Below are 19265 nucleotides of genomic sequence, written 5' to 3' on the forward strand. Positions count from 1 at the left end.
ACAGCACTAGCAAACACTCCCCCTAGGACATTGGTTCCGGTCCTGCCCAGGTGCAGACCGTCCGGTTTGTACTGGTCCCACCTCCCCCAGAACCGGTTCCAATGCCCCAGGAATTTGAATCCCTCCCTGTTGCACCACTGCTCAAGCCACGTATTCATCTGCGCTATTCTGCGATTCCGACTCTGACTATCACGTGGCACTGGTAGCAATCCCGAGATTACTACTTTTGAGGTCCTACTTTTTAATTTAGCTCCTAGCTCCTTAAATTCGTTTCGTAGGACCTCATCCCTCTTTTTACCTATGTCGTTGGTACCAATGTGCACCACGACAACTGGCTGTTCTCCCTCCCTTTTTAGAATGTCCTGCACCCGCTCCGAGACATCCTTGACCCTTGCACCAGGGAGGCAACATACCATCCTGGAGTCTCGGTTGCGGCCGCAGAAACGCCTATCTATTCCCCTCACCATTGAATCCCCAATCACTATTGCTCTCCCACTCTTTTTCCTGCCCTCCTGTGCAGCAGAGCCAGCCACGGTGCCATGAACTTGGCTGCTGCTGCCCTCCCCTGATGAGTCATCCCCCTCAACAGTACACAAAGCAGTGTATCTGTTTTGCAGGGGGATGACCACAGGGGACTCCTGCACTACCTTCCTTGCACTGCTCTTCCTGTTGGTCTTCCATTCCCTATCTGGCTGTGGACCCTTTCCCTGTGGTACGACCAACTCGCTACACGTGATACTCACGTCATTCTCAGCATCGTGGATGCTCCAGAGTGAATCCACCCTCAGCTCCAACTCCGCAACGCGGTCTGTCAGGAGCTGGAGGCGGATACACTTCCCGCACACGTAATCGTCAGGGACACCGGAAGTGTCCCTGAGTTCCCACATGGTACAGGAGGAGCATAGCACCCGACCGAGCTCTCCTGCCATGACTTAACCCTTATATACACTTAAATTGGCAACAACAGTGTTAAAAGTTACTCACTGATATGGAAAAGAAAAAAGAAAAACTACTCGCCAATCACCAGCCAATCACTTACCCTCTTGGCTGTGACGTCACCTTTTGATTTCTTTCTACTTCTTTTTTGCCTTCTCCCTGTAGCTGCACAAGTACGCCTTTTATAGGCCTCTCCACGCACCTCCTCGACGCTGCTCCCGACTGCCGCCGACGCTGGGCCCCGGACTCCCTGCTGTGCCTTTTATAGGCCTCTCCACGCACCTCCTCGACGCTGCTCCCGACTGCCGCCGACGCTGGGCCCCGGACTCCCTGCTGTGCCTTTTATAGGCCTCTCCACGCACCTCCTCGACGCTGCTCCCGACTGCCGCCGACGCTGGGCCCCGGACTCCCTGCTGTGCCTTTTATAGGCCTCTCCACGCACCTCCTCGACGCTGCTCCCGACTGCCGCCGACGCTGGGCCCCGGACTCCCTGCTGTGCCTTTTATAGGCCTCTCCACGCACCTCCTCGACGCTGCTCCCGACTGCCGCCGACGCTGGGCCCCGGACTCCCTGCTGGGCCTTTTATAGGCCTCTCCACGCACCTCCTCGACGCTGCTCCCGACTGCCGCTGACTCTGGGCCCCGGACTCCCTGCTGTGCCTTTTATAGGCCTCTCCACGCACCTCCTCGACGCTGCTCCCGACTGCCGCCGACTCTGGGCCCCGGACTCCCTGCTGTGCCTTTTATAGGCCTCTCCACGCACCTCCTCGACGCTGCTCCCGACTGCCGCCGACCATAGATGGCCTTGACTACGATGAAGAATCCTCACACATTATGACTGTCGGCCAGTTGCTCTATCTCCTGTGCTTTCTCCATCCACCATCTGTTCTTTAGGTCCCGAGTTTTTTGTTGGACCTCGGCCTTAAGCCGTCTGTAATGCTGCTTTGCTGCTCCCGAGTTGGGTTGTTGTATAAGGCTCAGAAATGCCCTGCGCTTGCAATCTATTAGTTCTTGGATCTCCTGATCATTCTCATCAAACCAGTCCTGGTGATTCCTGGTTAAGTGATTGAGCGTCTCTTTGCAGGCACTGGTTATGGAGGCCTGGAGGGCACACCAAACGCTGTGGGCATTCTGCGTCTAGGGGTCATCAAGGCACGCCAGGTTAGCAGTGAGGCGCTGACTGTATAGGTCTCTCTTAGCTGGGTCTTTGAGTGCCCCGGTATTGACATTTTTGCGGCACTGCTTCTGCTGTCGTTGCTGCTTTGGGGCTATGTCGATGTCAGTCGTGGAATGGATTAGGCTGCCATTTATGTGCTGGCGACCTCCCAGTCTGAATAAAACTTTAAGGGCCTGCAGCAATTTAATTGGAATTGTACATGCAGGAAGCTAAAAGGTGCTTACCAAATGTCTTATGAATGGAGTGCCCCAGTGATACGTCCTTACTATACAGTATAAATGCACACGAGGCCCATGCTTGATAGAAGGTCAGTCTGTGACCTGTCCTTTATTCCTTAGCACTCAAGTGCAGGAAGTGGATGGAGCTTCCCCTTTTATATCTGAAGGTCCAGGTTAGGAGTGTCTCCCACAAGTTCACCACCTAGTGGTCACTGTTCTCACAGTGTACAACTTAGGTCAGATTATACATGGGTTACAATGCTGGTTGAATACATGACATCCAGGACTCCCGGTTTTTGAGATAAAGCCATCAGAATATAATTGGAGAAAATCCACCAGAGGAGGAGGGGCCTCTTCAGGACTTTCAGGACTTTGAGAAGGAATTTCTTCTCCCAGAATCTGTGGAATTCTCTGCCCAAGGAAGCAGTTGAGGCTAGCTCATTGAATGTATTCAAGTCACAGATAGATAGACTTTTAACCAATAAGGGAATTAAGGGTTACGGGGAGCGGGCGGATAAGTGGAGCTGAGTCCACGGCCAGATCAGTCATGATCTTGTTGAATGGCGGAGCAGGCTCGAGGGGCTAGATGGCCTACTCCTGTTCCTAATTCTTATGTTCTTATGTTCTGACTGCTGCTGAGTACCCAAACAAGTTACTCAGAATGAATGGGAGACTGATACTAATGTTAATGCATTCTGCACTATTCAGCAGATATGGCTGCAAAGCTACAAAATGTCTAATCACCTCAGCAGTTTAGTCAAAGTAGGATAACCTACCATTACCTTTAATTAATGCATGTAAAGTTACCTGCTCTGCACACTGTGGCCAGATTTCACCAACAGAGGCGAGTTCGATGCAGGCGGCACTGGTGCAGCATGGGAAACCCACTCCCGGAGTGCAGCCCACCCTCTCCCTTCAATCTTCCGTGGCTGCGGATTGTTAAGCCCGCCCTGTGGGATTCCCAGCCAATTAACTGGAAATGGGTCTCATGATGTCATCTGAATACGTGTCATCAGCCGGTTTCCTTAAAGGGACCAATCCCAACTTTTTTTTGCCCATTCTTGTCCGTCTTTTGCAGCATTGAGCTACTCCAAACACTGACAAATGCTGCACAAAGGTGCACGGCTGCACCCAGGCTCTCCCATGACTCCCTCCAGATGCTCATGGAGAGAGTCACAGCATGCAGGTCCAGCTAGATTTGGTGATGGATGGCTAAACCAATTAGCACCAGGCACGCTCAGTTGTGCACTCCTGGCTGTCGATACAATATTGTACTTGCCCCAATATTATATTAAGATGATGCCCTGCGGGGCCAAATTGAGCCCCGCTCCAAATGGGGCGTACCTTCTATTTTAAAAAGTTTTTCTCTGCTCTAATCCATGGGGCGGAGATACCGGAGAAATTTAACTCATTGTTTTTTTCCAGTCAGGGTGGTGTTCCGGGCAGCTGCAGGGTGGAAGCGCCCTAGCAGCGGGTCGGCTGCCCCGACCAGTCATCGGCGCCGTGCTGATGATGTCAGCACATCGCTGACGGGTCACAGCATCCCTCCCCTTCAGCTAAAGGAGAGGGCCACTGTGAACTCTGCAGAATTTTCAGTTAGGTCCACTATATTAAGTATGGAAGAATTCCACAAGACTGAGTACTGTGAGCTAAAGCTGATGTGACCTTAGTCTCTTCAGATTGTTCCTGGTTGTCGGTGAACCGCAGTTTGGTCTGATCCAAATGCTTTCTGCACGTTTGTCCATTCAGTAGCCTAAGCAGCATGGCAGACAACCTTTTACACTCCCTTGCACGAGGTGTGCCGGTGACCCTTGGGCCTCCAACAGTTGCGCCCTCTGGTGGCAAGTCTTACACAGTTACAATGTTTACATACATAACATCACTCTTCTCCCACCCACCGCCCCAAACTCTTTGATACAAATTATTTACAAGTTGAAACGATCTGGGGCCGTACGCTCCCTGGTTGATCGTCTGAGTTCAAACTCTGGCATGGGTGAATTGGTCGGACCATTGCTTCACTGCGGCACGGCTGGTCTAACAGGACTGTTGGGAATCGTGGGTTCATACTCTTGATTGACAGCGAGGTCGATTGCTGGTTGGGTGTGTGTTGGTGGATCTATGACGGTGATGTCCTCTTCAGGTTGTTCCTGGTTGTCGGGGAACCACAGTTTGGTCTGATCCAAATGCTTTCTGCACGTTTGTTCATTCGGTAGTTTGACTATAAAGATTCTATTCCCCTCCTTGGCCAAGACAGTGCCAGCGACCCATTTAGGACCATGACCGTAATTAAGAACAAAAACACAGGGTCGTCAACATCAATGTCACGCGATACAGCCGCACGATCGTGATACCTGTTTTGCCAGTGACGCCGGGTTTCCACATGATCATTTAGATCCAGGTAGACTAGGGAGAGCCTGGTTTTGAGTGCTCTCTTCATTAACAATTCTGCAGGGGGAACCCCAGAGAGCGAGTGGGGTTGCATCCGGTAGCTGAGCAGAACCCGAGATAAGCGGGTCTGTAAGGAGCCTGACTGTCTTGATAGTTTGACTGTCCGTTCCACTTGATCGTTGGATGCGGGCTTAAACGGGGCAGACCTGATATGCTTGATGCCATTGCGGGTCATAAACTCGTTGAATTCCGAGCTGGTGAAACATGGTCCATTGTCACTGACAAGGACGTCGGGCAAGCCATGGATGGCGAACATAGCCCGGAAGCTTTCAATGGTGGCAGTGGATGTGCTGGATGACATGATTACGCATTCAATCAATTTAGAGTAAGCATCCACTACAACTAAAAACATCTTTCCGAGAAAGGGGCCAGCAAAATTTACGTGGATCCTGGACCACGGTTTGGAGGGCCATGACCACAGACTCAGTGAAGCCTCCCTTGGTGCATTGCTCAATTGTGAGCACGTGTTGCACTGGTGTAGCATGACAGTCAATGTCGGGCCACCAAACATGCGATCTAGCTATAGCCTTCATCATGACGATGCCTGGGTGGGTATTGTGTAGGTCGCGTATAAATATTTCCCTGCCTTTTGTTGGCAAAACCACGCAATTACCCCATAAGAGACAATCTGACTGGATGGACATTTCATCTTGCATCGGTGAAATGGCTTAATTTCATTTTGCATTTCTCTGGGAACGGCTAACCAGCTCCCATTGAGGACTCAACTTTTTACAAGTGATAGCACAGGATCCTGGCTGGTCCAGGTCCTGATCTGGCGAGCAGTGGTGGGTGACTCCTTGCTCTCAAAAGCATCCATGACCAGAAGCAAGTCTGTGGGCTGTGCCGTTTCCACCCCAGTAGTGGGCAATGGTAGTCGACTGAGGGCATCAGCACAGTTCTCCGTGCCTGGTCTGTGGCGATAACATAATCATAGGCGGACAATGTTAGTGCCCATCTTTGGATGCGGGACGGAGCATTGGTGTTTATACCTTTGCTTTCTGAAAACAGCGAAATGAGCGGTTTGTGGTCGGTTTCAAGCTCAAACCGAAGTCCAAATAAGTATTGGTGCATTTTCTTAACCCCATATACACATGCTAACTCCTCTTTCTCGACCATACTGTAGGCTCTTTCAGTCTTAGACAGACTTCTAGACGCGTATGCAACCTGTTGAAGTTTGCCCGATACATTGGTTTGCAGTAACACACAGCCGACCCCGTTCGAAGATGCATCACAAGCTAACACTAATCGTTTACATGGGTCATACAGTACAAGTAACTTATTAGAACAAAGTAGGTTTCTGGCCTTCTCAAAGGCTGTCTCTTGAGATTTACCCCAAACCCAGTCGTCACCCTTACGTAGCAACATGTGCAACGGTTCCAGCAAAGTGCTTAACCCGGGTAGAAAGTTACCAAAATAGTTGAGGAGTCCCAGGAACGAACGCAGCTCCGCCACATTCTGTGATCTGGGTGCATTCTTGATGCCCTCTGTCTTTGAGTCCGTGGGTCTGATGCCGCAATCTTTCTCCCCAACAATTCGACCTCTGGCACCAGGAAAACATACTTTGGAGCATTTCAGCCTGAGTCCCACTCTGTCTAGTCAACTTAGAACCTCTTCCAGGTTGTGCAGGTGTTCGGTGGTGTCACAACCAGTGATCAGGATGTCGTCTTGAAACACAACGATGCGCGGAACCGATTTCAGCAGACTCTCCATGTTCCTCTGGAAGATGGCAGCAGTCGAGCGAATCCCAAAAGGGCACCCGTGGTATATAAACAGTCCTTTGTACGTGTTGATGCACGTCAATCTTTTTGAAGATTCAGCCAGCGCCTGTGTCATGGCGGCATAGGTTAGGTCCAACTTGCTGAACAACTTCCTCACACCCCCCCTCCCCCCCAGCTAACGTTGCGAACAGGTCATCCGCCTTGTAGCGGGTACTGGTCTTTTAACGAGACTCGGTTGATCGTTACTTTTTAGTCTCCACAGATTCTGACCCTGCCATCACTTTTCAACATTGGAACAATCGGACTGGCCCACGCATTGAACTCAACTGACGATATGATTCCCTCTCGTTGAAGTCTGTCCAGTTCAATCTCGACTTTCTCCCTCATTATATATGGAACCACTCGGGCCTTGTGATGAATGGGCCTTGCATCGGGAACTAGATCGATCTGCACCTTGGCGCCTGTGAAGTTGCCGCTGCCTGGTTGAAATAGCGACGGAAACTTGCTCGGCATTTGGGCGCACGAGGCATCATCCATTGAAGATAGTGCTTTGCTGTCGTCCCAGTTCCATCGAATCTTTCCCAGCCAGCTTCTGCCGAATAGCGTTGGGCCATCGCCTGGTACAATCCACAATGATAAATCATGCACAGCTCCATCGTACGATACCTTAACTGCCGCACTGCCAATGACTGGTATGAGTTCTTTGGTACAGGTTCGCAGCTTTGTTTGAATCGGGCTCAGTTCGGGTCTTTGTGCCTTGTTGCCCCACAGTTCCTCAAAAGCCTTTTGGCTCATAATTGACTCGCCCCCGTGTCCAATTTGACTTTCAGCATAATAGGAGGGCACTTGGTGGTGAAGGTGTGTACCCCATACACTTCTTCAGGTTGAGTTGCCTCTCTTGTTTGTTCTGCGTGATCCGCGCCGGATCGATCATCCTCTGCTGACTCTGCCACGTGGTGAGTCGCAGCACTCTTGCACATTCGCTGGAGGTGCCCCATTGTTTTTCAGCCTTTGCACATGTGCTTGAATCGACATTGATGGGCTCGATGATTACCCCCGCAGCGCCAACATGGTGCTAATGGATTGGCATTCACACCCGATGTCGGACTCTGAGTCATCCTCGGTCTTGCAACTGCAGACGTGTGGGCCCTGCCATATGCAGTTTTGCCTGCTAGTGGCGTTATTTTATGCACAGTATCTGCCAGTGAGCTTTGATGCTGGGAAGATATCTGTCTGGTGTTATCGCTCGTGGATATGAATACCTGGGCTATCGTGATGGCCTTGCTCAGGTCTAGGGATTTGACGGACAACAGCTTGCGAAGAATGACCTCGTGGCCGATGCCAAGCACAAAAAAAGGCCCGCAGCATTTCCCCTAAAAATCCAGCAAATTCGCAAGTTTCCGCAAGGCGTCTCAGGTCGGCGACATAGCTCGCCACGTCCTGGCCCTCGGAGCGGTGATGAGTGTAGAAGCAATACCTGGCCATTAAGACGCTCTCCTTCGGCTTGAGATGGTTCCGAACCAGCGTACACAACTCTGTATATGTCTTCTCCGCTGGTTTCTCCGGTGCTAGCAGATTCTTGATGAGGCCGTATATTGTGGACCCACACACTGTGAGGAGAATCGCCCTGCACTTGATCGCTTTATTGTCCCCATCCAGCTCGTTGGCTATGAAGTACTGGTCGAGACACTCAACGTAGACTTCCCAATCATCACCCTCTACAAATCTCTATAAAATACCAACGGCAGCCATGACCACGTGAAAGTTCGTAATCTGTTATTCGTTGCCAATTGTTAAGTATGGAAGAACTCCACAAGACTGAGTACTGTGAGCTAAAACTGATGTGACCTTAGTCTATTTAATACAATTCCAGAGTGCCTAAACAGCATGGCAGACAACCTTTTACACTCCCTTGCGCGAGGTGTGCATGTGATCCTTGGGCCTCCACAGTTACACAGTTACAAGGTTTACATATCACACTAGGCCACCAGGGAGGATTTTGGCCGGGCCAGCAGCCTGGCGCCCAAGTGGGGGTGCCAGGCTACTTGTTGGCGGCACAACCAAACCCGTGGGCATAATTGTCGTCCCAACCTGGCAGTCGGCCGACAATAAAAAAATAACATGGAGTCGCTGGCCAGCGCGACCTCCTCTTTAAGTGCGGACGCGCCGCCCAACCACAGACAGCTCCCCACTGGGGCAATTCCGTGTGCGGGTCGGAAAAGATTCGCCAAAAACGGGTGGTGTGGTAACCCATTCCTGCCACTTCAGGCCTGGGGGGCAATTTCGGTCGGGTCAGCCCATCCATCTGCCCCCGGTTGGTAAGGCCTGTCCACTCCATTCCCACCTCTTAGAGGCAGTTATGGAGCGGGGCATTTTTGGCCCCATTCTGCCCCCATCAAAACCCCAACTGAAAATGCTTGTTTTTCCTAACTAGTGTGTTACACAGTTCAAGTATAACCCCCCTGCTCTTGTATTCTCTGCCTCTGCTAATAAAGGCAAGCATTCTGTATGCCGCCTTAACCACCTTATCTAACTTCCCTGCTACCTTCAGGAATCTGTGGACATGCACTCCAAGATCCCTTTGTTCCTCTACACTTCTCAGTGTCCTACCATTCAATGTGTATACCCTTTCCTTGTTAGCCCTCCCCAAATGCATTACCTCACACTTATCCAGATTGAATTCCATTTGCCACTGTTCTGCCCGCCTGACCAGTTGATTGATATTTTCCTGCTTTCTTCTTCTTTATCAACCACACAGCCAATTTTAGTATCATCTGCAAACTTCTCAATCATACCCCCTATATTCAAGTCTAGATCATTGATGTATACCACAAAAAGCAAGGGATGTGGTACTGACCCCTGCGGAACCCCAGTCACAAAAACACCCATCAACCATTACCCTTTGCTTCCTGCCTCTCGGCCAATTTTGGATCCAACTTGCCACTTTGCCCTGGATCCCATGGGCTATTACTTTTGTGACCAGTCTGCCATGTGGGACCTTATCAAAAGCTTTGTTAAAATCCATATACACTACATCATACGCACTGCCCTCATCGACCATCCTGGTTACCTCCTCAAAAAATTAAATCAAGTTAGTCAGACACGACCTTCCCTTGACAAATCCATGCTGACTGTCCTTGATTAATCCATGAAGATTTATCCTGTCCCTCAGGATTTTTTCCAATAATTTTCCCACCACTGAAGTAAAGCTGATGTTTACTCGGTCTATCCTTTTCTCCCTTTTCAAACAAAGGTACAACATTAGCAGTCCTCCAGACCCCTGGCACTGCACCTGTAGTCAGAGAGGATTGTAAAATTATGGTCCCTTTCTCCCTTCTTAAACAAAGGTGTTGACGATGGCTTGGAATTTGCCTACATATTTGCTCTTCTATCTCCCTCTCAATGTTTGAGGGTCTATAGTACACTCCCAGCAGTGTGATCGCCCCGTTTTTCAGTTCGACCCATATGGCTTCATTTGATGATCCCTCCTCACAGCCTCCCTCCTTGGGTCACAACCCCAACCAAATTTTCCTGGCGTGATAATCCCAGGAAAGCTGCAACATGTTAGTGAAAACCACAGTTCTGTTTTAATAGAGTTTTTGCGCTGGCTGTGTGCTATTACATGCCGTCTTTTGCTGCAAAGCAAGAAACAGAGACATAACGCTCCATGTCAGTTTGGCCAATAACCCTCAGCGAATCAGTGAACACCAGCGGCTTTTAGAGTAAAACGTCTGCCAAATGCCAGAGACGAGGAATATGTGGGCTGCAAATAGCCCAAAACACTACAGTACTGTGGGTACCACAACAATAAGTGGAAATGTGGAAATGCAGAACGAATCTGGAACTTAGCACTCCATAGCACAACATTTAGACTACACTGAACCATCTGTCTCGTATGTCTTTAATGAATTATTTAAAACAATTGAAGTGTTAGTCTATTTCAATACCGCAAAATCATTTAATATTGGAGCACAAGAAGCTATTCAGCCCATTGCACTTTTACTGGTTCTCTGAAAGAGCTATTCACTTACTCCAATTCCAAAAGCTGCCAACATTTCTATACTACCCTCACTTAGAAGACCATTTTAGAAAATTTATGGAGGTGAAGGAAAACACAAAGAAGGAAATGGGGAAATTTGACCAGCCCACAAGAACTGGCAAAGTAAAAGGTTTTTAAGAAGCTATACTTAGTATCTTGGAGCCCAAGTTTCGGCCTCTGTAAAAACGGTGCACCTCCATAAGGTGCACGACTTTCTGGAATAAAAAGGGCGCCGAAAACTTACCTTGTGATTCTCCGGTCTCCTCAGGACGTCTCCTTGCTCGGCGTGTCGCAGCAGAAGAGTTCGGGGGCGGAGCCAGGTCCCGGCGCTGAAAACAGTGCCGGGACCTCTGCAAATGCACGCTAGAGTGCGCGCATGTGCAGTAGCTCCTCGTCCCTGAGGCTACATGGGAGGAGCCCGAAGCATACCTGCCCTAGCTCTGGCCGAATGGGCTCCCCATGCGAAGATCGGGACTCGGGCCTCCCTCCCATTCAGCTGCCCCCCTCCCTCTCCGCTCCCCGCCCATTCAGCCTCCCCCCCCTCCCCCATGTCATTGGCGGGGCCTGCCCGCCCGGCATCTTGCTGGGGACGGGCCATGCCCGAAGTATCAGCGGCCCGGCCTTTCAGCCTCTTCCCTCCCCCCGCCCCCCGCTCCCTCCCTCCTGTTCAGCCTCTTTCCCCCCCACCACCCCCCCCCCCGTGGTCGCCGGGGCCTGCCCGCCCGGCATCTTGCTGGGAGCGGGCCTCACCTGAAGTGGCGGCGGCAGTAACCCGGCTTCGGCGGCGGCGGGGCCCATTCAGCCTCCCCCCCATCCTCTCCCCCTCCCCTCCTCTCTTTCCCCCCCCTCCTCTCTACCCCCCCCTTATCCCTCCTCTCCTCCCTCCTCTCTCGCACCCTCCCTCCCCCCTCCCCTCACATCCTCCCTCTTCCCCCTCCTCTCCCTTCCCCCTCCCCCCTCTCTCCCTCCTCCCCTCGCTATCAGAAACACAGAGAGACACTGACAGACTGAGAGAGACACACTGGGGGGGCCCCGTCCCAGCACACTGTTGGCGGGCTCCCGGTGCTGCAGTTGATGAGTAGAAACTTAATTTTTTATTTATTGATTTTTTTTTAAATTTTTGATTGATTTATTGGTTGATTTATTGATTTATTTATCATTTATTATTGATGATGGCTCTTTATTTGTAAAAGTGAAGTGTTTCATTTTTGTAAACTTCCCTCCCCCGCCGCCCATCTCTCGTTCCCTATGCCTGATTTATAAGTGTAGGCAAGGTTTTTCTGAGCGCACAAAAATCTACACTTACTCCATTCTAAGTTAGTTTGGAGTAAGTTTTCGCTGCCTAAACTTGCAAAACGGGCGTAAGTGGCTGGACACACCCCCTTTTGAAAAAAATCTGTTCTAAAATGAAACTCTTCTAACTCACTAGAACTGGAGCAAACTAAATGCCGAGAATTGCAATTTCTAAGATGCTCCATTCCAAACTAGTTGCTCCATTCTAAACTAGTTGCTCCAAAAAAATAGGAGCAACTCAGGCCGAAACTTGAGCCCAATGTATGAAAGATAAGGAAAGAGCTGTTCCTAAAATGCTGTTAATCTTTTTGTATACTTTGGTTTTATGTCCGATTTGTTAGTACAGAGTGCTGTAAAAATGTGGACATATTTATTATGACGGTTGTGAACTTTTGAGTTACTGTACTGTGACTTTTAGTGGGTTTAGGAAAAATGGTTGTGATACAGTATTTGGATCTATTAATAATAAAATAGTGAGGTACAGAGCATTATAACTAGGCTGATACTAACTATTTTGTGCATATTAATGATATTTTAGGATTGTCTTGCCCATAATAGAATTAGGGGTATACATATCTATATATTAGACACAAAGCAAAAATTATTAAAATCTTTCTTAGTTTTACAGCAGAATCTCAAATTGTAGAAATTTTCATTCTATGTGCATTTACATCCAAGCAATGCAGGAAATGCTAAACTCATGGGACATGCATCATAGGTTGCCCAAATACCCCCTGCACCACCACCCATAAAAGTAAGCTAATTATAATTGAAACAGAATGTCTCTTACTTGTAGCTCCTTTTTATATGCTGTTGATGCATTTCCCAAAGGCATTGCCACTTTGCTCAGTAATTGCACCGCTATCTATCAAATCGCAATGGTTATCAGCAGTAAGCTTAGTTGAATGAAGTTGAGTTCATGATCTTAAGACCTCTGCAAACCTAACAATGATACATGCACAGAGTTTTTGTATCCCTTGACTTGAAAATCTTTTATGAGAAATGCACTCCCCCTGATAAATTCTAACCTTCATTTTTTACATGTTGATCAAGTAATGCTGAGGTATGTATCAAAAGATAATTTGGATGTTGCAAAGCAAAGAAGACTTTCTGAAATTTTATTCTGCTTATCTATCATCTGTGTTGCCAGCACCCTTAACGAAGGACAATCACTTTTTTAATCGACGCCCCTAGATTGCTGTAATTTTGTACTGTAGAAAGAACTAAAACTTTTATTGTGGCTTTGCCTTATGCTGTCATTGTTGCGGGTCATTCTATTTTAGTTAAATACCTGTATAACATTTGATGCTGTAAATTTTACCAACCCAGGCAAAGATGCTGTATGGAAACAAGTAGTGTTCAAGTGACTATAAATGGTCTGCTCTCCACAATGACAGAACTTTGAAAAAAAAATCATTGGCCCATAATTTGCTGAAGCAAGTATCTGCAGTTAGTTAGACTTGCCCTTGCATGCTTAGGTTTTTCAATATTTTGCTTGGCAAGTTGCTGAAAATGCGAGCTGATAAAGTTGCAGCAAGGGAACCAGTATTTAGAACCTGAGTGCACAGGGCAACTGTGTATCTCCTTAACCAATCAGATTGAAGGAATGTGAAATTTACAGCACAAGGACTGAGAAGGAAGTGTAAGTGGGTGAATTCAATGTCAAATCATGTACAGAGAGGGGGAAAGAAAAATTGGACTAAGGGAGAGGGAAAAAGAGAAAGGAAAAGTAAAAAAAAAATTATTTAAAATTGTAGTTTTAAAATCTCCAACAAAAATTAAAACCTGAAGGAGTAAGACTCCACACTTGTCATAGCTCATTTTCAGTGCCAATAAGGTTGTTTGAGAGTAATTAGCACTTATCACATCGTTGAAAGATTGCTTAGACCAAAATGGACAATACCTGACTTTCTGTGGCACGTTTAATTCATATCTACCGCGCAAATACAGGAACTTCACTCCGCTTAATGAATTTCAGTGGCAAGGTACACAGCGAAATGCCATTTTCGCAAAGCTAACAGCAGAGCGGCGCAACTCGGGCAGTAACTTTTGGATTTACGCTTTTAATCTTGCAATTGCCCCTTGCCTGAAGTTACTGTGCCATTGGCACATAAATAACGGCAATACCATTAGCCTCACTGTAATTTGACAGAAAAATCTGGCCCGTTCTATCATTTTAGGCAGAGCAAGCTATGTATAGGACATGCTTTTTCTGAACATCTTGACAAGAAAAGAAACTACCTTTTGGGGGGGCCTAACCAAAAGATGATAAAATGTTATATTACATACAAAGCCTGTGTAGATGAAACATGAAATCTTATTATGCTTTTTTAAATAAAATTGTTCCTGTTGTGTGTTTCCAAGCAAATGACTAGCCTTTGCAAATCTGAAGATAAACTGAATGAAAAATGCATAAGCATCCATTCATACACTATGTAAGTGTATTATTATTCAGCAGCGCAATAATTTTTTAATCCGAAAATAGAGTTGCAGTGACAAAAGATGAGGAATATGTCAAATGGCGAAGCTTTGATGTGGAACTAACGATAATGGAACAGCTGCAAACCAAGCATGTGAGCAGGAATGTAAATATACTTCAGTATTTGCCATAGATTCAGCAGTCATTCAGCAGACTTTGTGTTTAGAGAACTTGCTGTTTCCGTACTCTGTTGAAACAAACTACCATTCAAGTAATTTAATCCTGAATTTTATTGATTTTGGCAGATGATAAACAGTGTAATATGGTTGAAGTCAGATAATTTGTATTATATTTTTATATCCAGTGACATATGTATTGGTATTCGTGCTATTCTCAAATAAGAATACAAATGTAAGGATGTACTTGATATAGACATGTGTAAAAGTTATATCAAAATATTTCTAATTTTATAATCTAACATTATGTTGAACCTTTTAATCCATAAAATCATTCTATTCCTTGTAGATTACTATACATTCTATTGTATATAGATTACTCCTATTTGGTTATTATTCCTTCGTCATTTAATTTACATTTTGGTTTACTTTTCTAAATTAAACCTTAATGCAACAAATTAAATATGAATGGAAGTAATTTGTAAACATCTTGAAAGTCCTCTCTCCAGCTGTATTGAATGGTTGTGTGTAATGTGCTTAAGCATCACTGTATATGATTTGTTGAATTTTAACTGTAGTCTGGAAACTATGACTATATTTCTTATATCTCCATATTAGTGATGTTGTAATTATTCAGTGGCATAGACTGGGATTATTTTCCTACTTGACCTTCAGGTAGTGTAGCTGAAGTTCACCTCCTGCCTCTGAAAGCTACTGCTGTCTCTGCCTCTTCTGTAGCTTCATTTACAGTGAATTATGGAGCTAGTATAAAATATTTTGCTCTGTATTTACAAAAATGTCAATATTGTTTGGAGTTTTCAACAGTCGCTATGGAAGTAAAGTGCTAAAACCATCTAAAGCAATGATATGACACTTGCAGTCTTTTGTATGGAGTTAAAGCATTACATGGGTTGTGTAATTTCTGCATGGTGACAGATGTTTAATTAAAAAAGATAGTGATGAAGCAAAATCTTCACATTAGCTCAATGACTCCATATTTGGGGCACAGATAATACAGTTTAATAATCTATCTGTTTTTGGGGAATATTTGAGATGTAAGAGAAGATGAAAGGAAGTCATTTGACATCGTGCTGGAGAAAGTACCCTTTCCACTTTATTTTTTTTTAATGTCTCTGGGATAAATAGAATTTTCTTTGGCCAGCAGTAAGACGTGACAAAGACTGACCATTACTCACCTGTGGCTTCTGTAGTCATCAATTATCACTTGTGGATTTATTTACTGTATCTTGCAGGTGGCTGTAGCATATTCGTTTATGTTACAGGTATATAGTGATATTTAAAATAGCAGTATAATATAATGTATTAAAGAGCAGCGGTGATGGAAAAAATGTATTTGAAACTGTTTTTCCAATTTTCATAAACCTTCACAATAGAGAAAATGCTGCTTTTATACTTTCAGAGAAAGCACCATGGGCCCAAAATTTGCAGTCGGATGTCTCTGACCTGCAGTAGTCCAGGGGGTTCGTAGATTCATGCTCCTGGGCCTCTCCAGGTACCCGCGTAACCCAGAGGCGCATACGGTTCGCAAGTGCCCTTGGGATCACGTAGGCTTGCCCAACCAATAAAAGAAGGGAATCCCCATTAATACCTATGTGGTTTCCGTTTGTACTTAAATTATTTTTCCATGTGTTTGTGTATTTTTTAAGATTTAAAATGATTAAAATGCTACTTAATTAAATATTTTTTTAAACTCTTCCAATGGTAAAAACAAGCCTTATGCCTTCTTTTACCAAGCATAAGAATTTCAAGGGCATTCCCTGAGCAGAAGTTGGACAAATAGCCCAACTCTCTGCCTGCGGAGGTCCATTTCTTTTGCATTCATATGATCTGTCGAGAGGATTATTGACAGATCGTAAGTTTTGGGTTTCAGCGCATGCGCAGTGCATGCCTAAACCCGGAACTTATCGGACCCTACGGGCGCGAGTAGGGACCGCAAATTCAGCCACATGGTGCTTTAATCCTGAATATCTGGTTCAGCATTCTGTAGAAATAATTTTCAATTGCTTTCATTTTTGATTATATAGGAGGAAGCAATCCATGGATTTCGTGTTAGCAGCTACCTGGATTATATGGAAAATCTGGAACAATCCTACAGAACTACTATACTGACAGAAATGGAGAACATTAAATCATAAGTAGTGAAAACAATTTAAAAATTAAAGATTTATTTACCATCTAGTAGCTCTTACTGGAACAATATTAAGAAATTGTGTGTACAAGTTTAGGTGGTACACTGAATGAAAAACATGTTAAACAGTAGCAATTCTGCAAAAGTTTAATAAAATTGCCCTAATTTCACAACAATCATCTGCAGTGCGTTAAATAAACAATATTTTTGGGAGGGTTATGTGAATACTTTTTTTTTTGCATTGGGTTGACCAAGTTCACTTTACCACCAGTATGTTATTGTGAGAGCAAATATGTTGGATACAGTGGGGCTGAATTTCCACAGGGCTCATGATCGTCCACCATAACTGGGGTTTCCGCAGATCCTTTGCTGAAATTTATGCTGAAAATACAACCCCAGAATCTATAAATGGAGGCATTTGTTAATTTGTTTATGCTCAATAGACTGTGGCTGACATAACTTCAGTGAATCTATTTATTTGTAAATGAGCTGGAAATTGAACTTGTGTAAAATAATTGAGATTGCGTTTTTGGTTGGTTGAATTAAAAGTGTATGTGTTTTATGATTGTGTTTTTCTGAAATTCTGGGACTACAGTTTTTTTTAATCCATTATAGTGAACAAAGCTAAACTTCAAAAACAAGTCTGTAAGTCTACATTGTCTAGAACTTTATACCATAGTAAAATATTTCAGAAAATAGTACTATAGCACACCTATTTATAAATACAATGGGGATTTTTTTCTGGATTTACAATAGCTCCATGGCCTAATTCCACGGGTTATGGACGGAAATTCTTTAGGTGTTCCCACTTGCCCCCACCACTTGCAGAATTCAGACTCGAAGCCACAGGGGATGTAGAATATACCCGTCTATATGGGTGGCGTATTTAAAGAACATGCAAATGACAGAAATATATCAGCCAACAGATTTTCTATCATTTGTACCTTAGCAATGATGGACACTAGGAACATCAGTGCAAATGGCTGTCCTTATATGTGATTAGTGCTTGCTTAAATCAATTGGTGTATTGTTATTAAATTTATGAATTGAGAAAAACAATCTTGCTTTTTAATTTCACAGTGTTGTATTTCTTATCTTGTTAATGCAGAACTACTTTCTGTACATTTTCATTTACTGGTACCCATGCAGTCACTTGGAGCATTTTTAGAGCTGGACTTGAACACATTACCGGCTTGTGATTGTCAGATTTCTATTTGCATTGTAATGTGAAGTCTTCATTTTGTACTATAATTTTGTACTATAATTGCAATAGTTAGCTTGTATAAAGCATTTTTATCAAAGTGCATTCCATACTGGACTTTGCTGATGTAACATTCAAACTCTGAAGGCAGATTTTCAAAGAATTTAATTTATTTCAGAGCTCAGGGGATCACAGAGTCTCTCCCACATGATCTGCCTCCAATTTAATGGAATTTAGATTGCTAAAGAATATTCCCCAGTAATTACTATTCCAACCACATTAAAGGGAGTGAGTTTATTATGTGGTGTTAGTCTTGCGCCATTTTGTGAATATGTTTGACTGTTTAAATATACTAATAATATTAACACTGTGATCAAATGTCAAAAGTATTTTGTTACAATAGGTTTCTTATTTCATCAAGCTGTGGAATTTTCAGATAATTGAGTAATAAATTATGTCGGTACTGATGACCAACTTTTTGCATATTCTGAACTCGAGTCCATTTAGTTGTACTAACATTACACTATTACATTCTGCAGAAAAAAAACCTGCAAGGCTTACAACTACAAATAACAAAAACAAATCTAATTGTTTATTCCATACAAGCATAAACCAAACAATTTGAAATAATCTTATTTCCATACTAATTTGGACAAATACTTTTAAAATAAACATGAGACAAAAATAACAGCACTGTCAAGCAGACATATTTATGAAAGACTGCCAATGGGAATTGGACATGCAAGCATTGCAAAATGTGGTGGCAATCACTGCCGACAAATCCCTTTAAGACAAGATGCCCGTTTTTTACGCCTCTCACACCCCCCACCCATCATTTCCCATGTGTGCCATTGAGAGTTTTTAGAAGACCTACCAAATCTCCCAAAATTTAGATGGAAGTTTTCTAGGCAGTATTTTCATTCCTTCAAATCAAGCATGAAAGGCAAGTTCCATGAGTAAGTCAAACCTAAAAGGCTGCATGCTTTTTAGATAACTTATTTTGGATACTTTTTCAGACCAGCCCATGCAAGAAATATTTCTGCTTGCAAACGAATAGCCTAATCATTGTTTTCAATATCAAAAGAGAAACCAACTGCAGTTAAGCATTTTCCAGTGGTTCAGTTGAACAGAAAGATCCATAAAGAAGAGGGATCTGTGAAGAGTCTCTTACAGTACCAACGTTATTCCACCTCAAGGTGTGTCCATGGCATCTATGTAATTGCCAAATCACTAGGTAAGAATGAATGTGAAAAGAATGCCCCAAGCTTGGGGAGAGGCCTCCAAACTCATTCTCCCCTACTTTCTTAATGTGCCCGAAATCAGTGATTTTCAGGTTGTCCTCTTCAAAGGATCTCGAAAGCTCTAAATTACAGGGCCCTCATCCCATCAGTGTCTGCTTTCTTCTGATATGTCTTATCTTGTCCTGCAGACACAATAGCAGCATTGAGAGGCTTAAGTGCCAGGTATACATTCAGTGACATCCAAGTGCACA

The 19265-nt window shown here is 44.9% G+C and overlaps 1 protein-coding gene across 2 annotated transcripts in view; it reads left to right on the forward strand.

Annotated features, from left to right (window-relative positions):
• The window catches only part of tbc1d32 (TBC1 domain family, member 32), a 454803-nt gene extending 436610 nt beyond the window's left edge, over window positions 1-18193 (forward strand). For both annotated transcript variants that reach the window (XM_070885302.1, XM_070885303.1), the window contains exon 34: window positions 16469-18193. In XM_070885302.1, the coding sequence (XP_070741403.1) occupies window positions 16469-16579 (111 nt within the window). In that variant the 3' untranslated portion in view covers window positions 16580-18193. The remainder of the gene's footprint in view (window positions 1-16468) is intronic.
• Window positions 18194-19265: the final 1072 nt, after the last annotated feature.

This window comes from Pristiophorus japonicus, chromosome 7, assembly GCF_044704955.1.
Source record: "Pristiophorus japonicus isolate sPriJap1 chromosome 7, sPriJap1.hap1, whole genome shotgun sequence".
NCBI lineage: Eukaryota > Metazoa > Chordata > Chondrichthyes > Pristiophoridae > Pristiophorus > Pristiophorus japonicus.